The following is a 24,288-nucleotide window of genomic DNA, read 5'->3' on the forward strand; positions in this document are numbered from 1 at the left end:
ATACAAGTAGGCTTACATGCAGGTTGGATTGAAGTAGATATTGCCAAGGGACTCCAACCTGCTGTGTAACCCACTGATTCCCATGTCTGTTGCCTCTGTCCAGTTCAGAGAACACAGGTCTCTTGCAGTTCCACAGGCACACATACATGTTGCTTTAACGAGCACTGAGTGTTACAGTTTTCAAACAAAAGACACTTACAGTAACCTGGTACATAGATGCTTTATTTCTGACATTAACGCAGTCTGTATTGTGAGAGTCTCTTACATAAAAGAAAAGTTTGTAGTACAACAAAAACTAAGATAAACAAGGCATTTGTTGCACATTATGTCAAACCTTAGAACAAAAGTATGGTGTAATATGTATTTAGGTTTCATGCAAGTTTGGCTGCTGCATGTACAATTTACCTATAAACTGAAAGAAATGCAAATGCACACAACATTCAAAAAGTAATAAGATGCCTGACACATGAAAGATTAAAACCTTCCTGCTAAAGCAACAAAGTAGGAGTTAACTAAACGATCCAACCAATACCAACACAAATTATTACTACTTACCATAAATCTATACTTAAACTTGGTATAGGTAGTTTTGATGATACCATTTCTACTTCAATATACCAGCCAGATTCTAGATAGTCATTCTGTCTTAATGTCTGATTTCATTTTTTGTGAATTAAATGCTGTCTCCAGAGTTACATGTTGCTGTTAAATCTGTTCTGGTAATGCACACCTAAATCTAGTATTGCCAAGAATTCCAATTGGCTCCTCTAAATTTTGCTAGGTGAGGAGTAATCCTGGCATGATGGGCCTTTTCTGATCCCTTGCTTATAATAAGATTCCCACCCCCCTTAAAATTTTGATGTGAATTAAAAATTGCTAAAAATGTTTGTGCCTACTACTATCAGAGCCAATATCAAAAAGCTCATAAAAACAAGGATTGTATAAGTTTTGAGATGCTTAAAAAAAAGTTTAAGAACCCATTACCTTCCTTGTGCCACTCATCACATGTTAAAATTCTCCATTAATTAATTCTTCTCTACCATCTTTGATATTAAAGTGTTAGGAACACTTTCCACACCCTGCATAGTACTGGTTGATCTCATAAAGTTAACTAGAGAACCTGACATCATGTAATTTTACATACAGTGCATATGATGCTCGCTCTTTCCATCTCTCATAGCAGCAAGCCGATTCTGCCACGATCTGTAGCAGCACACCCGGGAGTGGAGAGGAAGAGTGTTTGAATTATAAATAACTAAAACTACAGTGTACAATTCTATTTACCTGTCAGTATCTGTTGAGAGCACTCCATTATAACTTGCTCGAAATTAACTACATAAAAATCTCTACAACAAAAGCAAACCAAAACATTCCTTCAAAACCAAAAATAAAGACATAAAATAAGTGCAAATACCTAAAATAGGCAACTAAAGCAAGTGTTGTGACCTGTATACCTTTAAATAAGGACAAAGATTTTTCATAAATAAAAGAATGTTCTCTTTGCTCTTCAAACATTTAGTCAGTATATAATGGTCAAAGTTAAGTGCAGATACAATTGTTTTGAGATCCAAGGTGCCAAGTTTCTTTAAAAAAAAAAAAAAAGAATAAAATATATATATTGAAAATGCATTAGTTTTTAGTTCCTATGCAGGACAAAGTACTCCTTGGTCTCATGTAAGACCCCACCATTTCTTTCTAAACATATTTAAACAAAGTACAGGAACAGTTGCTGTACAATACAGGAATACCTTGTAATTATGTTGTAGACCAACATGATTTTAGGGCTATAGTGCAATCTTTATGTAGATGTAACATACAGTATAGATTTTTACACTTCACCACTGTAATTCTTCTGCTATTTCATATATTTTAAACTTGTCCTTTTTTCATTTTAGCTGTTTTAACAGGAAACAACATTGGCCTCTAGACAACCTGCATACATATAAATATCTACATTTAAGCTTTGAAATGGAAATAAATTATAAAAACAGACTCCTTTCCAATTTACAAAATTTTCCTTGTTCCTACATACTGTACAATACATTCAACAATCATCTCATTTTGAGATTTATGAAGAAAATACTGATGCTTTACACTAAACTTAATTCACCCCCCTCTGCCTACTTCTAGTACCATTTGCAAATAAATATATTTAACACTGTAGTTAATTTCATTGTTTTGCAGCATACCAAAAAAATTAGTAGTGCAACTTTCTATCCTTCCTTTGTACTCCTTTCCATTGTGTTTCTTTATATACTAGAAATATGCTACATAAGCAAAAGCACATTCAGTCATGTATGTTGCTCTTTTGGAAACCAGTAACAACCTATGAACCTACTCTATATTGAAAATGCTCTAACAGATAAAAAAAGCAATGCAAGTCAAAAGAATAAATATGAAAAATAGACCTAAAAACTGTATGTTGTCAGTACTGCAATGTATTTTACCCTCCTTTATATTATAGGGGGTTACTCTTTTAATATTTAAAAAATTCATTGCAGAACTGTTTGCAGTATCCCTTTGTAAAGAATGTAAGAGCTTCATGTCTGTTCTTTGTCAGTCAAAAGAAGAAAGGAAGCTTTAAGGTAGCTTTAAGGTTTCCCTTGGCAGACTCTCTCAAAGTAAAGACTTAATTCCCAAGTATCACACGGGAATGGCCTTCAGCATTGTTTCAGTTTCAATGGAAAGAGATGGTTGTCAGCTGCAGTGACCATCACAGTATCAGAGACCTTGAATTGCTGTTGGTAGCTGTGTATGTGCTCAGATACCTTCTTGCTTGCTCAGTCATGATAAGCTGGTCTTCCGTTTTTCCATAAACAACTGCCTCCCAGTCACGATTTGGCTGCATAAAATAAAATTCTGTTAAAAAGGTTCTTTTAACAAATTAAATACTTCAGCAATTCTCATACAATGTTTCAGAGTAATAATAAGTTATTAAAGCCTAGCAATAGTATACTTTACTGAGAGGATCCAGTTCTACAGTACAATACCTAAAACCTGTGACAAAGCTTCCTCTCCACCCTTAATCCAGCTCCCAAGCAGTGCATCTGGGTTATGCTTCAAATTCTAACATACAAAATGAACAACACTCTTCAATAGTCTAACTAGTTCAAAATTAATACATAAAAGGGAAGCTAATTAAGTTCTCTTCTCTTTGAATATCTTCCTCTTTAAGTGTGCTAAGTTCAGCAGGCAGAAAAACACATCACTGACAGCTGTCTGGAGACACCAAGGAAGATAAAATAATTTGGCAGCTGAAAAAGAAGATTGTGAAGAACTTTACTGAACCAAGTGGCAGCCATGGAAGAACGATCAGATTTTTGGGGAATATATAGGAAATGGCAAAGGAATTAGGAATAAAAATGATGAATGGAAGAATAATTAAGCTACTAGTCCTGCTTTTCCATGAAGCAAAGACTACACCTTCACATGATGTACTGAACCTCGAGCTGATTTGTTTCAGCTCCAAATTGGACCTGGCACTGGCTGGTTGTAGCATGATGAACAATGCAAGATCCTCTCCCTCCCACATCGAGCTAGAAACTGATCCAAAGGATCAGTTCTGCATACAGATTCACAAAGAAAATTATCTGTATGAGTTTCTCTGTAAATTTAGCAGAACTTCATTCATGAAAGGGACTTAGGGTTAGAGAGGCCACAAAACTGAGAGGGAATTTCTCTGGGGAAAGAGAAAAAAGAAAAAAGATGGTTCAGTGAAAATATTTGTGAGTATACTATAACTCAGCTCCCCTTTTAAGTATTCCAAACACCATACTTCTGGGCCAGATAGATGTATTCACCTTAGCTACAATTCACAGCAAAAGAAAATTTTTTTTTTTTTTTTAAATTTTAATATCGCAATTAAATGAACTTTGTTCTTCCTTCTCACAAGAAAAGATCAGAAGTAATAGTGTTGTCTCTGTACTTAAAAATACCATTGGTTAAAGCAATTAAGTAGAATATGGAAGATCAGGCTCCAGGTATCCTGTCTTTTTTTTTTAATTTGTTTTTTCATTAATACAGAGCTGTAGATATTCTAAGACGACAAAAAAACTTTATACATTAACTCCCTATGGGACAAACTGGAATTGGTACAAAGTAGGTCAAAGAATCTCTTCTTAAAGCTGGTGGTCAGGACATACACAGAGGGAAAACTAGGTTCCATGGTTTTACCAGTATGGAAAATATATGGATGTACAAGAACAGGTCCGTAACAAGAACAGTTACCAAACGGAACCTGTGGATGAACTCTGCTTTAATGAAGCCCACTAGGCTTATTATGAAGAGTAAGCACCAGAGAAATTTGAGAAACTGAAGTCCCAAAGAAGTTTAGTTTGCACCAGGCCAAGTTCTCTAACTCCTAGTCTTGGGCACCCAGACCTGTTTTGCAGGTCTTCCCTACCCTGTTTTTGTTCCCCCACATCTAAATCTTAGTGAAACATCAGTTTGTTTCACTGAAACAAAGTGTGAAACATCAGGGTTGTATTTAAAGAACTTAGCTATGAAAAACATTTTGCAGACAAATGACCAACTTACAAGAAATAAGGATCATGGAAACACTGACTGAAACTGGATCACTGATTTCAACAATTCTAGACATTAGCGCAAGACAGAAACAAAACAACACAAAATTTCTTTATTAACCCACTAACAGAACTAACAGAATTCTTTGCATCCAGACCTGAAGAGCTTTCTCCATTTTGACATTTTTTGTAGCGCATGCATTCAGTTTCTTCTTAATTACTGCATTTGCTTTGTTTGCTGTATTTGTATCCTGTTTTTCTGATGTCAGGTTACATCTGTTGTCCTGTATTTCCAACAATGGTGTCATTAATAAAGATGTGGTATATGCATTTTTTGACTATTGACAAAAAAGAGGGTAGGGAACAGGAATAATAATTAGTAATTAATACAAAAAGACTTCAACAGCTGTGTTCAGAGAAGCCAAAATGTAAACAAAGCAAATACTATCAGAAAGACCCTAGGAAAGAATCTGAAAAGAAAATGTAATGAGCCATATATGAAGAACTAGCCTGGTCCATCCTGGAATCCATAGTCAATACTAAGCATAGTACAACAAGCAGCTGCTAGCATGGTTTAGGTATCACTGAGTAGACAGTTTCTTTACTCTAAAGCCACGCTACTCTGATAACATTTTGTTAAGAACAAGATTTGATAAAGTGGTAACTACAGAACAGTTTTAAAGAAAAAAGCTTGTAATTCACTTCTAGGACAACCCTCGTGAAAGTAAGGAAAAGGAGACTAGAGTCAAAAAAGTAAGATCACATGAGTTTCAGTGGGAGGAACTGCTTTAAGAACTGAAATAAGCACTGGATGGATCATTCCAGAAGAATTTTATGTATTGGTAATGTCTATGGAAATAAAAAGAAATTAATCCAGCTTCAGTATACAAAAGTGCAAGACATATATATGTCAACTTTAAAGACCAAAAATTAGATGACAGTAACAGTGGCATAAGTAGTTGCTTTCTTACAAAAACACCCCATTAAACCACCTTTAAATATTTATTCTGCCTCAGACCTTATTCCTAAATTATCATCATATGGACACACAATTTCTGCCTCAGGATTGGTATATTCTTCATTTTTAAATAAGATACTACCACTGTCTCTCTTGCTAGGAGTGAATGTTCCTGTTGCACCAGCATTTCTCATGAAAATGACAGAAAATCAATTTTTCCCCAGTCCCCTGCCTTTAACAGACCACAATGTCATGGTGCATCTTAATAAGCTAGACATCAGCGATACACAATATACCGTGCCATAACAAGATATTACTAAGAGAACACCAGGCATTTTCGTTATGACTGGAACGGCTGCAGCACCGCTGCTCCTCACAAGAGATGCTCTTGGGGAAGCTGGCAATTCCCACTAGGTGGCAGAGCGCCCAACACCCAACAAGCAGATCCCAAGGCTTGGCACAGTCTAAGAGGCACTTCAGAAGGGAATCTGGAGAACCAGCTAGAAAGGAGTATACCTTAAGCACCTTACACAGTCTTTAAAAAGAGACCTTGGCTCCTACATCCTGAATATAGCCTTAAACCTAATCAAGAAGCACAGACATTTACTCTTTAAGAATTGAACACATACATGCATTAAGAACTCATTAGAACAAAGTTTTCCTACAAGACTAAAGAATAAGCTATTCAATTATTCAACTGGAAAAACATTGAGCTGCTTTTTAAAGGACAGATGGACCAAAAGAGCCCCATATCCGACTTCTCAATGTCTTGGTTATTGAGGCAGAAGTATTAAAATTCCTTTAGGCAGAGGGAGCACACAACCTTCATCTTTTACATGCTTGATATTCCTTAAAGTATTCCCTTACTATGTGAAGCAGGAAAAACATGCTGCCTAACATGCAATTATGTATTTTCAGAACACATCTGCCAGACTGTTAAGCATGCATAGCACAGGAGCAAATGTCATCTTCCTGGTATATTACAGAGAGCTTCAGCATGCTGTGTATGCTAAAGTTTACAGGTAACCAGAATGGAAACAGCTTTGCTACAAACCTGTAAGGTATTCACATTATTTTACCTACTCTGAAGGACTGAAAGGAAAAATTCATGCATGAATTCAAGCCCAATGCTCACCTATTTCTTAAGTATATAAAATAGCATTTCAAACTGAAGGTATTTTTCACTGTCTAGATGCATTAATCTAGCAGCTTCAATCCAAAAGTTTATTATAGTTGACAGAAGACACACAGTTCCATATTAATATTGCTGCCAGTGATGCTCTTCAGTTAGCTTCATTTCATTCTTACCTGTACATCCAAACTATTATCTTCTGTTAAGCGCTGGGCCCCAACCTCTTCTTTTTCCTGTGAATCTAGGACCAGTGATTTTCTGACTTTTTTAGAAAAGTTGTGCTGAAAGAAACATTTTACAGAGAAAAATTGTAAAATATTATGTAAAAGCAGTTATTCCCTATTTTAAATTACTACTGTCATATTACCTCCTGCTTGCAGTTTTTATACAAAGTGTCATCTTCCTCCTTGGGAAATATATCTGTTCCAGTTTCCTCTTTCAAAACTTCCCTAATGTCTTCCTCCGAGAAGGCAAGTGGTTGTGACTAAATGTTAATTAAAATTGAAGAAGAAAACATAAAGTCTATTAGTTGCCAGTTCCTACCACATTCTACTTTCAGCTAATATAGGCCAGAAAAGGGATCTTGCAAAACATTGCAAGAAAGGACCTAAACTACTGTAGTTAAAAACCACAGGGCTACATTTCAAAGCTATGAAGATTTTTTTAAGTTAATTTTACTCCACATTATTTCTAGCCAGATAAAACATATACATGCACACAGTGCCTCAAAAATGCAAGGCAGCATTGAAGACAAACTACTTATTTGCACTTATTAGTAATGGTTATCCACTGATAAAATAATTTATATACACTAAATAGCTACAAAAACACATATGTGTATATATACATGCATAAAAACATACTTAAAAACTGTGCTAGAAATGTATAACTGTTGTTATGAAAAGAATTTACACCAATTTTAACACAAATCTTTGAATAAGACATTGATAGCCCTAAGTACAGTACAGAATTTCACAGAAGCCATACAGATGGCTCCTTTGTGTACCAACAGGAGAAGAATTCCCTTAAGCCCTCAAAATTTGATTTTGAACAGGAGGTTAATAGTGGACAGAAACAGGAATGCCAAACCACTCCATTTGCATAGTGAGGGACTGTGAATCTATAGGGTAACACAGATGGTGCCAAGCCCCGTGGCAAAGTCTGAGCTACCCTTCTGTGTTTGCAGAAAAGAAGTAGTCAATATATATTGGCTGGAATTTTTTCAGAACTTGAAAAGCATATGTCTACTGAATTCCAAAAGTTATTATGCATTAACATACCTTAGCTAGGCTAGGAAGAGAGCAAAAATTGAATTCATTTTGAACAAACTAACAAAAAAGGTAACATTATCCATAGTCAACAAAGCAAAAAAAAAAGTCTGTGACAGCCAGAAGAATCAGAGGATCATCAATTGCTATACTAAAATTTTGGGATTTAGGATGAAGAAGACTGCTAACATCACTCAAGATTATCACACTGTGATAAACACCTAGTTTCAGTCCTAGTGCTGTAGAAGAACCAAAACCAAAGAACAACTCAGCTCTTACATAATCCAGAGGATTCAAAGATAATGCAGTTTTTCAAGTGAAATGTGAAAGTTGTTTAAAATAATGAGGTCAGTGATACTCATGTACAGCAGCTTGCTCTTACTAAGTTACCCAGTTGGAGAACTCACACCCATTCATTGTCCGACTTAAAATTTTTCTTTTGAAAAAACAGAACCCTAAAGTATTAAAATTAAAATCTCAGGCAATTATGTAACCACCTTGTAAGAGATACAGTGTTAGCAAGGCTAGGCAAATTTAAAACAACTCACAAACATGAAACTGATGCATTTAAGATTACTGTGGATCAAATGATTATATGCACGAAATTACTGTTCAAGAAGATAATGCCTCCATACTACACAAGTCTAACAACCAAATCCAAAGCGGTTTTGATTCATGTTCTAGTTGTTCTCTAGGATAAGAAAATGCTTTCTAGGATCACAAGGAGGCTTACAGTACCTCAAAACCAAGAGGACATTTAGACTTCAACAAAGAAGAAAAGAAACAGTATCATCACCTACCATAAGTCTGAGGGGACCATACTTTTTTTCCTGAGCAGCCAAAGCATTTTTAAAAGGAGTTGGTGTCCTTGGTGTTGAACCCAAAAGAGATCTTCTCATTGTGGGAGTTCTAAAACTATTCAAGCATATAAAAGCATTCATATACACATTTTAATATTTTAATATTTTATCATTAGCAATGTAATTAAATTAATCTAAGAAACATTTTAAAATACTTTAATTTACGCAACAGGTATCAGCACCATGAACCTGAAAGTACTGAGATCACTACAGCATTACCCCACGTGTATTAAACTTTAATTTAGTAACACCACCAGATGTTTAATGTAATAAACCTACCCCACATTTTCCTTTTGATCTTGTGGTGTCATTTCCTTGTGTAGAGGAGTCGTAATAAGGACTTTCTGTCCACAGATTGGAGTCGATGTAAATGCAGGATTTTCAAAGTTAAATTGTTCATTTCCAGAGCAAGTGTTGAAAAACTAAGTACAAGAGGAGTGGGGGGGAAAGCAACCTTACAGGACAAAATTTCACCACTGTGCTGAACAGCAAAGACCCCCAAATTATATACACATATCTGAAATATTTATACTGACAAACCCCAATACTCTATTCTTGACTTACACTTATTGCTGAAACCTTGATTTTCTTCTTAAAATCCCTACTACTTACTTAAGTCACAGAGACAAAAGGTCTCTATCAACAATTATTTGCATGAGAAAGTGTGAGCTGAGACACAGGTTGTCACTGCTGCTGCCACCCTCCCCATCAGTCTTCAAAACAGAGGTTGTTTAATGATTTATTTTTAAGATATTTACTCTTATGCAGATGCTTTAAGAAGTTATTTTGACGTATTTATTTAGGCTACAATGTACTTCTAGGGAAGAAACTACTTCTAATTTATAACCCACCCACTACAGTCTTCCCATTTAGCCATATTTAAAGATGCACTCACCTGTGATGGAGAAAAGGGTAGTGTTTTCACTGGCGTCCGCTTTAGTGCAACATTGACGGCATCGTTACACAGGCCATCGTTCAGATCAGTCACCGGGGACTGCCCAACACGCAATCTCTTCTTCTTTCTCAGGATAGCAGGTGGATTGCTGAACTTAGTTAAGTTTGAGGTTGTTGAAAAAACTGTTTCCTCATCCCCACTGATGCTGCTGTGGTTTTTGTCATCAAGCATAACACCGACATTATACTGGCACTCAGCAGCCCCTTCACTGTGTTGAAGCCGCATTAGTTTTACTGGAGGCGGCTTGACAGGGGATACAACAGCCTCTGAAAGCTCAAAACAGGTATCACTCCACGCTACCGGATCCTGTGAGGCAAGATGCAAAACACAGGCAGGCTTATCCAAGATTACTTCACAATGTCCAAGACAATCTATCACCCCTCTATCTCCACAAGCCATATACCAAATTATTCTCCCTGTGTCTTTCATACAATCATAAAATACTGAATATTTTAAAACAAAATTGTTTTAAAAGAGACAATAAATCACTTGATAAGGTAGAAATTATAGACAAATACAAAATAAGGCAATTTTAACAGTACTTTACACATATTGTGTAAATTGACATTCCTAATTAAACACTTCTTTTTAACAAGGAATACAAACTTACAATTTCCATAAGGTCTAGTGTCTCTGCAAATTCTGGAATGGTTTGTAGAGGTGTTAACATTCTGTTTGCTTCTACACCCAAATACTTAGGTGGTGAATTCTGCTGAACAGGTGTGATGCGGGTCTCGTCCATGCTGTAGAAATCACTTGTTTGTTCCTCAAGGCTACTTAGTGTATTAGGCATACAATCCTCCATGATAAAATTTCCAGACCAACAAGACAAGCTTCCAGCTTGCTAAAAAGTTATGAAGAAACATGTTAATCTTATTCATCTTAGAGGTTGAAAAGAGTCAATTATGTGACTGCAGGGTGGAAAAAAAAAAGTAGTGTGTGGAAAGACTAAGCATAACTATTAATTTTGGCATTTTTAAATACCAATTATCTGTTTCAATTAATGCAGTTAGTCTTCTCTTTACATTAACATACTCAACATCCTCAAATTGCGTAAGATTTTTTTATCTTACCTTACATTCATATCTTATACACACTCATAACTTAGGTAATTATGGGCTGTATTGGAAGCCATCTCTGATGCAAGTTTCCTGCGTACCTGAACACCAGTATATTATGAAGTCATCTTCAATACAGAACACAGGTAAATTTTAAGATTAGAAAATGTTTCTAGAGTGTGAAATACTAGTTGTTTGATCTGTGGTTTTTTAATGCAGATTTTGCATTAATAGTTTAGTAAACTTCTAAAAGGTTATTCCATTTCAGTAGCCTGCTTAGTACCCAAGAAACAAATTTTAATTTTCACTGGAAATCTAGAAGCAAACCAGATTCTACTAGATAAGTAGAACACTGCACTGTTTCAAAAGAATGCCAGGAATAACTGCACCACATAAAATCTCAAGTTTACCTGTATTATAAACTAGGGATCAATATGGTTGGGTTAGTTAGGTGTCTGATATGCAAAGCTCTCTGAGGAAGTCAGTGACTGTCATCTGCAAGTTACCCTAATTCTACAGAATTAGGGAAATTCCACTGAATTTACACACAATTTGTGTGTGGCGCATATTTATTTACTGTTCATCACGTCCAAATGTGGATATTAAGTATTGCAAGCACTCACACTGAAGTTTGAGGAAAATATAATCTACAGAACATTTCAAAATCAAATGGGGCAAAAGCTCTGTATTTTTCACCTTTCTCTACTGAGCAGATGATCAACATTACTGATCTATAAAACTGAATGGCAGTGATATAAAATGGGTTACATCTTCAAGAGGATTAAAATACTGGATGTTAGGAACTGCCAAATTGCTGGTCATATTTCTGCTGCCTTCACAGTTTAGAAAACTGCACTAAAAATAAGTTCTCAGTTCTAAAACATAGATTTTTGTTTTACAATGCAACAGCCATAGGTTTGATTTTAGACGGTCGGGTGAAAAAAATACCACACTAAACCAAACAACCGTTACTGAATTTCTGAGGATTAACCTCAGTAATGCATATTCAAATATTTAGAGAAATTTACATTTCTTACAGAAGACATTTGTTTTCTTCTGATTTCATTCTCTGCTGACATAAGTAGCAATTCAAGTTCCTTTATTTTCTTTTCTTTATCAGGATCATCATCAATAAATGGCTGCTGAAAAATTTAAGAAAGAAGCCATTACTATTTTTCACTTCCACCACCCCTTCACGGTAAAGACTATATTATAACACAGCTGTACTTTTAACAGGAATCCACACATAGAGGGAACAGAACTGTACAGGTTGTATCATATTTTGTAGTACAGAAGTCACTCACAAGCAAAACAACTCCAATAACCAGGAGATGGATCTGATGTAAAAGTGGTGTGTAAGGTGGTATTTTAACTGGATTCTAATATGGCCTGTAGGTTATCAGCATGCTAAAACACTTTCTAAACTAAAGTCACTACATTCTGTCTTTAACAGAACCAAGCCTCAGCACACTGGTTTATGTGCTTGTGTTTTCACATGCCTTCTAAAATTTTGTGTTATTTATCCTCACTAAGTGTGCAAGAAAGTGTTTCAACTCAGCATTTGCTGACACAGTATCTATACAAGCAATCCCACCACTACTATCAGAAAAGAAAATTAAAGAAGTGGTTTTGATTGGTTTGTTTGCTCTTAACCTCCTTAACACTTTCCATTATTGCTATAAATACAGGGAAGGATATACACTATCCTCAATTTAGAGAGTACTTCAAGGAGCAGAAGGTATCTTATACTTTTCCATGTAGGGCAATCCAAAGTGTCAAAAGCCATATGAGGCTTTGTTGTGACTTGTATCCTTATACCAAATCAGGAAAGAAAGTGCAACATGAAACAGATGACCTGCATGGGGAAACTTCAGGTTAGGTAGAGCTCTACAGAACTCCCCTATCTAACACAAACACAACGTGTATTATTCCCTGTGTCAAAATACTTTTTTTACTAATTCCAAATTCACAAAAATTCTTCCAAGGAGTCATATTAGAAACCAAGATCTATATTCATTCTGCATCACATAACGAATTTCAGATATATTCCAAGTGAACCCAAAGAAGCAAAAGGAAATAATATATCCAACTTCTATTTGCTTTAAATTTTCTTAATTCTTCAGCATTTAGAATGCTGCAAAAGAGCATCTTCAATTGATTGAAAGATGTTTATCAGTAAGAAAGAAATAAAACCTAATAAGAACAAAAAAGCACAGTCAGAAGTACAAGTCACAGTAGGCTGAGTTTTTCAGATAGTTATATTTATTATATATATGTAAATAGTAAAGTCTTGTCTTTAAATCTCTCATAAGCTAGGTAACACTAATATAGGTCACGATTTAGCCTCCAGATTTAACAAGTAAACTATGTTTTAAGCCATATTTCTGTCAGAAATAAGCACAAACATCATGTTTCTGGGATTTATAAAGAGAGCTTCATTTTTCCTACCTAAAACTACCAACTACACTAGCAAGCTTACTTACAGAGGAAGCTATATAAATTTAGGTGAGTGAAAGGCTAACAGACATTTTGAAGATACACATCTATTCATTTTACTGTGTAATATGCAGTAAATTCTCCTTAATTTATAAAGGATGTTAACAATTTACCTGAACTATGTTGGAAGAAGATGGAGCATGTTCTAGACAGCTGCCTTCTGGTGAGGCATACTGATATGCTGGAATCTAAAAAGACATAAAACATTTTACAAACCCTCAACAAAAGGAGGCTATAAAATTATCACCAGTTTATTATACATAAACTATTCATGATTTACAAATCCTAAGTTGCCATAAAATCACAAAAATACTCAACAGATCTTCAATCTTTCAGATTTGTTTCTCATTTCAAACCAAATCAATTATTTGAAACTGGGAAATACTAATTATTCTAAATTTTGAACTTACATGTGTCTGAACAGGCACATAAAATTGATTCTGAGTGTGCAAGTGTTCCATAGTCAGGCAAGGTTGGGGCTGAAGTTCAGCAGAACTAGTGCCTTCAGACTTTATAACACTTTGCAAATATCCTTCCTGTTCCACCTTTCTTCGCATTGTTGAATTCCAGTGATTTTTAATTGAATTATCAGTCCTAAAATGAAAGTATAAAACAGTGACTGGTTTCCATATCTCAAATTTTAATATATGACACAATTTACAGGGTTTGTAGAATAGGTTAATCTGAAGCCACAAATCCAGAAAGCTCCAGCAGCTTAAACTGAAAGTTCTATTATCAGTGGGGTTTTGGCATAATGACTAGAAAGCCACCCTTTTTAAAACTTCCTTCTACTAAACTTCTAGTGTGCCGGAAATTAAAATTAAATTCAGTTCAACTCTATTACAGAGGGCTTTTAAGTGATCGGGAGGAATTTGAAGATACCTCCAAAGCGTTAGAGGCCTTTCTATGGGTTCTAACTGTAATCATGAGGGGGAACCTTTTTTCTTAGATATGTGGAATAACATAGTGGACACAAGGTTATTTACCCCTCTGCTATAAATTTGCAGTACATGTAGCTAAGACAATCACCCTACTGTCCCACAGCATAATAAAAACACTCTGGCTGGTGTTTGCCACTGGAAGATATCTCTTCTAAAATTGACAGCCTGCAACCCCCGCTCTGTGTTTTATGTGCAGCTTTGTGGGAGAACATCCTACTACCTCTTCATGCCCTTGATCATGGATAGGATAAAACAGGCATGGCATTTTAACAAGCACACTGAAATCACTTTTAACACTAAACAAACATTAAGGCAAAAGTAGACTATAACTGCATTACTGTCTAAAATACTAGCATTATTCTTCCCAGCCTTAGGTAGAGGTACGTAGGAACAAAAATTGGTTAAAGCCCCATTTTTCATTTAAGATCAACTCCGAGAAGTATTCCCCTTTTTCATCCCACTAGTGTTGGACTCTACAAATCTTCTAGGTCTGTGATCTTTAGCACTCTTTAGCTAAGTCTCAGATTTGTTGACAACAAACAAGATAAATAGGAATTCTTCTGTCAAACTCATCTTCCCTCTCTGAAATTCTATTTAGATGCAACCTTCTCATTCCTCCGAAGGAGGAGCCATGGATTGTGCACTTAATCAAAACACAAATTTTTTATGCACACATCTCTCATTATGCCAAGATAACAAATGTTGGCATTCCTTAGGCACAGCTAGACAGTCACCTCTTGAACACACAAACTGAATTCAGAAACCTTAACACTGAATTTCAATTAACAGTACAAGGTAAAAGAATTATTTCATTAAACTCTTCACACACTAAAATTTTGTTTTCCACAACCATAGAAATTGGAAGTCAAACTTGAAAGAAATATAAGGCGAACAATGCATACGATTCACTCAGAGACTTCATGATAATTAACTAACTTTGCAATGCATAACTCCTAAGCCTGGACTTTTGAAGGTTACTAAGACTTTCTTTTATGAGTGTCCAGTTCAACGAGTGCTACACAAAAAAAAAAATCAGATCTTAAACCAGGAAAGTCACCCTCAAATACACATTAATGAAAACCCTTTGATATCAAGTTTGATATCAAATCATTCTTCTACTGCTACTTGCAGTTAATTCAGTTCAACTCTATTACAGAGGGTTTTTAAGTGATCAGGAGGAATTTGAAGATATCTCTAAAGTGTTAGAGGTCTTTCTATGGGTTTTATGTCTTTTTAAGAACATATACCAAATTCAAAAGATTTTTAGCATCTATCAAGATAAATATGTTAATAATATCATAATATAATAATATGTGATGCAAGTTTCAACAGATACTCCCTGACTAACAAGTTAAGATTTGAAAGGGTACTGAGATGGATGACCACTCTTCAAATTCCAACATTTAACACAAATAGAGTTGAAAAGCACCTTCCAGGAAGAAGTTTTGCTATTTCAGCCCATCGGTTTCCCAAACGCTTGTGAGCTTCATAGATTATTCTGTCCTCTTCTTCTGTCCATGAAGACTTTTTTACCTCCGGATTGAGATGGTTATGCCATCTTTCTCTGCATTGCTTGCCTATTCTTCCTTTCAGGTGTTTTGCAATTAGAGACCAGCGCTTTGGACCATACTTCTGAACTAATTCAATAACCTGGAACACAGATGAAAGCACATTTTAATTTCAAAACCTATTTTACCTAATCAAAGGCTGAGAACACTGATAAACTCACATTTTAGAATAGCATTATAATAGTCAACTGATATTAGGCCTAAGGAGGTAGACAGTGACTTGGGGGTTTAAAAATGATTTTTCAAGAAATCAAAACATTACTAACTCCAAATTTTCTGTGTTTAGAATATAAGTGTATATTGATGAAAACATACATTTGGAAGTTTCCTTTCTGTCACGCACTGCATAAGCTGACATTAGGAAAGGCCAAAAAAGAAACTGGTAAAGATACTTCATTTGACTATTTTCAACAACATACATATGAAGAAAAACCCACATCTCTACAGCTAGAAATGGAATGGAGGTTGGGAGTTTTTACAAATTAGAAGCTTTTCCTTAAAAAACTAATGAGAACTGTGAAAAAAATAGATTAGGAAGACCATATTCATAAATTGACAAATAGTAATTTAAAACATCTTAGAACAGTTTTAAACAGTAGGAACAAGAAACGTATTTGAAATACCACAGGAAAGCTGTATTTGCACTTTCCTATCAGGCTGTCCAGGTTTTGCAGGCAAAAGGCTGCAATACAGATTAACAACAGTGGGGTAAAAAAGGAGCCTAAAACATTGTGATAGCTTCTTTACAGAAATAAACGGTTTCCCAGAACATCCCGAGTTGGAAAGAACCCAGAAGGACCATCGAGTCCAATGGCCCATACAGGGATCAAATTCTCAACCTTGGCATTATTAGCACCATGCTCTAACCAAACTAGCTGATCTCAGGGTTGTAACAGTAGATAATGAAATAATTTCCCTTATTATCAATCCCTTCAAGTCTGGTGGGTTTGAGGAACAAAAGATGTAAACGAGACCTTTGATCTTTAGTGCTACAAAGAGATCTCCCCTACTTGGGAAACTAGAATAATTCAGTCAGCACTCTCACTAATGGGAAATGAAATTCTTGAGCAGTCCTGACATTCCATCTACTTAAGAGAGAACTTTTTTCTTCTCATGCATCATAATGCAACATAAGTATCCATGTCACAAGATGTATGAGACATCAGCTATATGGGAATGAAACCTAAGAAAAAGTACACATTCTTAGCAGCCATATGCCAATTTTATTAAAGAGCAGAGTATCAATTAGTTTTTGTTACCCTCTGATCTTCTTCTTTAGTCCAGGGACCTTTAATCAATTCTGGGTTTAGTACCTTCTGCCATCGATGCTGGCACTGAAAATCTGAACGATTCTGAAAGAGTTTTAGAATACCAGTGTAGCTGTTAAACTCTTGAATACATAAAGCTGTAAATACATTCTAGCATGAATTATTAGCTTATTTCAAATTAAAAGACTTTTTAGAACTTTGTTCTAAGTATAATAGTTAAATTCTCCCTTATTATTTCTTATTCCATTTGCTTATAAAAACTCTTCTCCAGAAAAAAACAACCTTGCATGAAGCTCTAATTTAATTACCTCAATGTACTAACTTGATAATCAAATTCAGAACTTACTCTTCTTTAAAGAAAAATGTGTATTTATTTTTGTCCTCATTACTCCACACTTTCTCTAAACTTTGTGGTTGATCTATTTTTGACATTACCTGTAACTTAAATAAGTGGAGAAACTTTTTAAGGAAATACTTTTTCTTTCAAATAGAAGAATACACTCTTTGCTAAATCCCAAATTAATGTATTATCAGCTCTTTACTTGAGTGTTAAGGAAAACAGATTCATATCAGATTTAGCTAACACATACTAATTAAACACCATTGCTTTTGCTGGTCAGGACAGATGGTGCTTTTCTGTAGCTTCACTAAGGATCTTTTGAAATATTGTTCCCAGTTATGAAAGAGAAGTAACTTTCACTTAGCCTCCTAGAAACTATCTATATGAAAGGGTTGGTCCAATGCTTAGAAACATGCAGCTGAGAGCCTGACCCAGGACAGCATACTTTTTTACTGGGACATGATTATTTACTTGCTTCAGTACAAGCTGTTGGATAGCAAATACCAATTGCAAGGTTTTGCTGGTCTTGTCTACCAAGTAAAGGTGTTACCATGCTAAGATCAAGTTAACAAAGCAGCAGTCTGCAGAACCAGAAAAAACACCCAGAACACTAACACCTGAAATTACACTGTTCACAGTACCTTCAAGCTAATCACAAGTAGTAACTCTATGATTAAAAGCACACTACAGTTTTTTACAAAACATCATCATTTCCTGGTGAAGACAAGCTGTAAAAGACTCAATATAGAACAGCTGTTACCATTTTGACAAAAGAAAAACATTTTAAATTGTGGCCTTTTAGTGCTTTTATCTTCCAGACATTTCTGAAATCATAATATGATTTGGAGAGAAGAGCAAAACAAATGATGGGATGATCCAGTATAATCGTTTCAGTCTGCCTTAGCCACAAAAAAAATTGAAAGTTACATTCCCACTCTTGAGAGTCACCTTGAAGCCATCTTCACTTTTTTGGGGCAGAATGGAGGGAAGGTTTACCTGTGCCCAGTCCAGCAAGGAAATTAGGGTTTGAAAATACAGCAGTTTGAGATACCCTTGGTTTTCCTAGCAAAAGATCCTCAGTAACAAGGTAAGTGCAAATTATGCCAGCCTCTATTATCTGGCTGTTGCAATAGGTTGCCTAAAGAGGCTGTGCAGTCTCCATCCAGGGAGATATCCAAACCCAAACAGACACTGTCCTGGGCAGCCTGCTCCCGCTGACCTTATTTGAGTAGGGGCCATGAACCAGATGACCTAGAGAAGTTCCTTCAACATCAATGATTCTGCAGTAGGCAACCTGATCATGCAAGTTTCCTATGATAACTGTGGAATGTTTTTTCAACTTCACTTGAGCCTAGCTGAACAACAGTTTTTTGTCTCCAGAACAAATTATTTTGTTTTCAGCTGAAGAAGTTTTTACTAAACTGTTAGATCTGTTAAATGCAAATTCATACTATACCTGCATATCAGTATCACCAAATGTATTTTCAAACAGCTTAATATAAAAGCTTTTTGATTCTCCTCTGCCATTCACTTATTTCACTAATTTTTATTAGGGAATAATGTACATGTAAGGAATATGGATTTGCTTATGCATGACTTAAATTTAGAAGCTTTGAGTTTATTCCCTGATATCTATATTTCGCCACTTGGAAAAAAAAATCAGAAGCATCACAGTTGCACAAAAATATGATGAGAACAATGCAAAGTTAGCGTTGTTCAGCATTTAGAATTCAAGTCTTTTTTTACCTTACAATGGAATTTCATACAACCACATCATCCCAGACAATATTGTAAGAACCTCAAAGGTAGGAGGAGGTGTAATTTTTTTGATTTCTAATATTTGACACCACTTCTAGGAAGTGTTTTCAGCCTTAGATTCTACTATGTTTTTACAGCAGGCATTTTATAACATGTGTTCAGAAGAGAAATAAACACCATCAATTCTAGTTGTAGGTACTTTCTACCATTACCTCATGGAAGCAGTCATCACTGAAAAAAAAAATCAAATCCAAACAAACAAAAAAACTCCAACAAACACATACAAGTAAATAAACACATGCACCCTCTTGCCTATGGTGTTCAAGAAATTCATCCTGCTCCTTTGAAGCAATCATTCAAATGCAACTCACTCTTCTAACTGCTTCAGAAGCAACTTGTGAATTCTGGATATAGCCACCACGAGTAATGGAACCAGTAAGATACAGGAATATATTCCATAATGAAAACAAATAGCAAGTGTGAACAGAAAGCATTTCTGATCATTTCAGACTGTCACTGAAGACAGTGCCAATAAGGTTCTTCAGGGTCTGAGCTAGATCTCAAGTCTATTTTAGAAGCATCCTCTAAAATAGTTTTTACTTTTATGTGCTTCTGATCTATTTCACCTCATTTCCCAGCTAGACATATGACCAAAGTAAATAAATATTAAGAGAACTTAATTGAAACAGAGATTCAACTTACTTGTAGATGACTAGCAATGAAAGCCCAATCATCTGTACCATTTTGTTCCACCAGCTTCTTTAGCCTTTCATCCTGTTAAGACATAATCTCAGCCAATAAATTTTACATGCTACCCCAATACAATAATAACATATTTCAAGAGCTAAGAAGATTAGGTAGGGATCAGACTAAAGCAAAAAAAAAAAAGCATTACCTCTTCACGGGTCCATTTCACCTTGCTACATATCTTCTTCAAACCTTTTTGCTGTGGTACTTCATAGTCATGATCCATATATTGAAAATCATCGTCTTCCTCACTGCAAAGTACAACAGAAGAGTGAAGAAGATCAAAAGAGAGTTTAAAATACCTCTGAATAACCTTTTTTTTTCTAATTACTTGTACCTTTTTACCAATCTGTACATATTATTCTAAAATTATATATGGGATTTGCATGATATCAAGATCTGCCTCCAGCAGTTTATCATGTCAAAGTACAGAACTTATTTTAATTTCAAGGCCACACATTGGACAGACAACTCATTCCAAGTTGAGACTTAAATTTGAAGTAAAAACTACTTTTTAAGATTCGTGAATTTGTAACACATTTTTCATCTTTCTTTTACATGAATGAGCTTACAGAGTGGTTTGTTAGGCTGCAAAACACATTCATGATCCACCTCCATGACTGAAACAACAAACACAACAAGAATGTCAAATAAGTAAATGTCAATTTGAGATTTTAAGTGGGCTCCTGACTTGACTAAAAGCGTTGCCTCAGTGTTACAGGAATTAGATACAAATCTTTGAAGACAGATACGTTCCAGAAGAAATAACTTCGACATCAGCGCTGAGCCTCAAAGTGCAGACCCAGAGGGGCAGGCAGCCAGGCACCCCCGAGACTACACGTAGATGACGCTCCATCTACTGGAGAAATGCGGAACTCCACAGCCTGGATAAACAAAGCCTTCCAAACAGGCGGCACAGGGAAGTGTTTCATGGAATCATCGCTAAAACTTGTGTGTCAGTGACTCATGTTAGCATAAATTCAAACACATGTGGAAACCTAGGTCTAACAACAAGGGCTGCAGTGCCCCGGCATTAATTATACCAAAGGCCCAAAGAAGGGACTCCCATCCAAATACACTGCTTAAATTAAAATCAGTTTCACAGTGCAATTTTTTTTCTCCATTTTATTATTGGTACAAAGCACAATAAAAATATAATAAATTCAGGTTCAAAACAAAATGTATTAGTTGTGCTCATCCTTGACAGTTACTTCAATTTTTCAACCACAAGTATAAAAAAAACCCCTTCCCCAGTAATGAAATTAACCTGTACTGGTGTCCTAAGAACAGATTAGATTGGAGATCTCTCCATTATTTTCCAAAACATGCAATGATCAGCACAGCATGCTGATTAACCACTTACACATTATTTGTTATTTCCCATTAAGTCTGCTCCTGTTAGCCACAGAGAACATACTTTACTCAAAAGCATTACCACAGGATAGCAAGTGCCCAACTCTTGCAGACTTGCTTCTATGTCCTACACCATATGTGCATTTGCCCTACTTAGCTTCATGATGCAGCAGTAAAACATAAACATATGAAAACTCTGCTGAATTGCTGAAAGACAAGGCAGTAGACTTGTGGAAAGGTCAACAGCAAGTTCTTCACTGTACTTTCAAAAAAAAATGAGCTGCAAACACAATGACTATAAGAGGTTTGCATTAAGTGGCTTAAGACTTATAAAAAGAGAACTTAAACTCAGAAGTAACTAAGTTTTTTCTTCCCCTTACCACCTCATTTTTTTTCTTTTGTCCACAGGTATCTGACAAACTTCAGGGATATATTTTAGGATTGTAACACCAAAATATGTTTCTCATAATACCATTGCATACCAAGCAAGCCATACAGTTCACTAAAATCTGGCCTTCTTGTTAAGCCCTTTGTCAACACAACCTCCTTACCCACTGCACAGCAAACTAGCTCATGAGCAGTCTCCAGTTACGTGAACACTCACGGGGATTTAAAAGAGGAGAAGGGGCTCCATATACATGCCAGTGACACCGGTGAGAGCGCCGGTGCCAGACAACGTGGGGGCCCCACAGGCAGCTGCAGTTTAGAGCCCTCCACTGTGAATTCTCTGGCATCCCACAGCCAACAGTGCCTCTGCGTACCAAGCAGGCACCAACCTCTCTTGCACCTCGATTCCACCTGAACAACCACTTAGTCCTGAGTCTTGTTTAGAATAGTGCTACAACAGACTATAAATCAAATACAGATGAATGGCTGGGACTACTACTTTAAGCTTTCAATTAAAAAGACAAGATTTTTAAACGTGGGGTTGTTATAGCTCATTTGACAATTCTTTTGCAGTTATGAAACTGTGCTAAAATACAGCACCGAAGTGGAAGGCAGCCATCAAGTTTCATCAAATAAGATATCTGGGACAATAAAAGTACGTTTTTTGTGAGATCTGTTCTAGCTGTCCTTGCAATTCTGAGTTGAGAACCATTAAAGGAAAAAAATCAAGCTTTCAAATGCAACAACCAAGAGCAGTTTAACATAAAATGAATATAAGATTAAATGTAACACCATTTGGTGCAAAAACAATTACACTTTCTCCTTACTTCACACCTAGATTAAAAGTCTTGAAGTCACTTTTATGTAAACTCATAGCTTCAATGATTTAGTTTTGGAGATACCATCATCAGACACTGACACAGCATCCACCTTGGGCTATCAGTCTCTAACCAAACCTTCCTCTGCTATCCACAACCCCTTGTATTTTCAATCATGAAACCAAGGCTCTCCACAGCCATGTGAGATAATACAAGTTAAGCTTGACAAAAATGAAACTACTGCTTGTAATACCACAGGTGAAAGTCCCTTAAACTACAAAATGCCGATTAGGAGTGCCAAGAAACACACTGTCTCTGAGCTATTCTTTGAGACAGCCAAACACAGCTTCAGCAGTCAGTCTCTGCAAGCAAAGCCCTTTGCAGCTTACACAACTAGAACACCAAAGCATTTCTTTCTTGTTTTAGCTGCAGTTTTGCAGAAAAATATTCTCTTACAATTTTTGCCATGTCAGAGGAAAATGCAGAAGCAGTTTTAATATGTGTAACTTTGAAACCACCCCCAACTCCATTAAAAGTATGCATCCACAATAAACCCCAGATACCATAGATAACTCACCGGGTATCCTTTCCTTTCTCAGTACTAATCCTTCTCTTACATTTCTTTATAGCTTTTCAGAAACTGATTTAAGACAAGACTAACCATCGCGACAAAACAGTTCTCCAAGACCCACCTTCTGAATACAAAGCAAAGACACACCCATTTTCATATCAATAAAACAAAAGATGTATGAAAGCCATCTAGGGCAGCTGCTGGAGCTCTTGAGCAGAACATTATCTCTCAGGAATATTTCAGGCTAGATTATAACATCTTCAATCAAAGAATATGTCAGATGAGAGAAAGTAGGCTCACTGAAGACATTGGGAAAACTCAACAGGCCCAAACTTTACATCAAGGCTGTGCCAAAGCCACTTGGGAGGTGAAAAGGAAAAAGTGTTACTCCACCAGAAGGAAAATAACCAGCACGGAAAGCTACTGCGGAGACAACGTAGCTGTTACTGACAAGCTCAGTTGCCCAGGTAAGTTACAACAAAGACGACCTGAGCGAAAGCGCAGAAGCGAGGGCAGCTGCCAGGGGAAAGGCGGGATCTGTACCCGAGAGGTGGTGCCCAGAAGTCCGAGAGAAGAGATACCTGCGAGAGTGCCGGAGGGGGAGGGAGGTGGGCAGTGACAGCCGACGCCGGGGCAGTGGTAGGAGGCCGAGAGCAGCAGTGAGGGGCGGGGCGGCACCTGGCCGGGATCCCGGGGCGCGGGGGGAGCACCTGGCCGGGATCCCGGGGCGCGGGGGCACCGGGGCTCGCGGCAGCGGCGTGGAAGGCAGCACTGCCCGGGAGGGGATGGGGGACAGAAAGCGCAGAGCGCCCCGGTCCCGCACTCACCTGCGCCGTCTCTCCGCCATCCTCGGCGCGCACCATAGGGGGGGCCGCCACGGCCGCGGGGCGCAGTACAGAGCCCCCGAGCCGCCCGGGCTCCCTTTCTCACAGCAGGGCAGGGGACGTAGCGGGGCACCGGCGGCTCAGAAAGGCTCGAGCCGGGCAGGGATCCTCCCAGGGCCCGCTGCTCCCCGCGGTGCCCGCAGCGCCCCGGCGGCCGCCCTCAGCCCCGGCCCGGCCCCGGCGCGTCAGGCATGGCTCGGCCTGGCCGCTGCCCGCAAGGACGGGGCGCGCAGCGGCCCCTTTCTCGCCCCTACTGTGCTTCGCTCTCCGATGCTGTCAGAGTTGCCGCGGGTTCCGGCGGCACCCGCCGCCCTCCTTCCCTCCGCCTGCGGGCCGCTTTGCTCCGCTGCCCTGCCCTGTGCCCGCCCGGCCCCCACCGCGCACCGGCCGCCACCGCCGCTCG

General features: G+C 37.3%; 1 protein-coding gene across 6 annotated transcripts; it reads right to left on the reverse strand.

The window, feature by feature from the left end:
* Positions 1 to 217: 217 nt before the first annotated feature.
* Positions 218 to 24,205, reverse strand: MYBL1 (MYB proto-oncogene like 1). 6 transcript variants are annotated; one of them, XM_069004881.1, is made up of 16 exons: positions 23,829 to 24,205; positions 20,021 to 20,123; positions 19,828 to 19,899; positions 17,019 to 17,111; positions 15,621 to 15,841; positions 13,661 to 13,844; positions 13,364 to 13,438; positions 11,783 to 11,893; positions 10,307 to 10,540; positions 9,637 to 10,002; positions 9,021 to 9,163; positions 8,682 to 8,796; positions 6,981 to 7,097; positions 6,790 to 6,894; positions 4,682 to 4,861; positions 218 to 2,842 (listed from the first exon to the last, which is right to left on the reverse strand). In XM_069004881.1, the coding sequence occupies exons 1-16, from the start codon at positions 23,846 to 23,848 to the stop codon at positions 2,714 to 2,716; spliced, it is 2,268 nt and encodes a 755-aa protein (XP_068860982.1). In that variant the 5' UTR covers positions 23,849 to 24,205; the 3' UTR covers positions 218 to 2,713. The 6 variants fall into 6 exon arrangements, with proteins under 6 accessions (XP_068860982.1, XP_068860983.1, XP_068860984.1 ...); XM_069004882.1 differs by having other exon boundaries at positions 11,792 to 11,896; XM_069004883.1 differs by having other exon boundaries at positions 4,682 to 4,807; positions 11,783 to 11,896.
* Positions 24,206 to 24,288: the final 83 nt, after the last annotated feature.

Source organism: Aphelocoma coerulescens, chromosome 2, assembly GCF_041296385.1.
Source record: "Aphelocoma coerulescens isolate FSJ_1873_10779 chromosome 2, UR_Acoe_1.0, whole genome shotgun sequence".
Classification (NCBI taxonomy): Eukaryota; Metazoa; Chordata; class Aves; order Passeriformes; family Corvidae; genus Aphelocoma; species Aphelocoma coerulescens.

Bases quoted from the DNA above. Each gene is read 5' to 3' on its own strand.
- MYBL1 (XM_069004880.1), bottom strand. From the start codon at position 23,848: ATGGCGGAGAGACGGCGCAG. The intron at 19,900-20,020 runs GTAATGCTTTTT...ATGTCTTAACAG, and splicing joins TGAAATGGACCCGTGAAGAG to GATGAAAGGCTAAAGAAGCT. The intron at 2,843-4,681 runs GTCTGGATGCAA...TATTTTATGCAG, and splicing joins AAATGGAGAAAGCTCTTCAG to CCAAATCGTGACTGGGAGGC.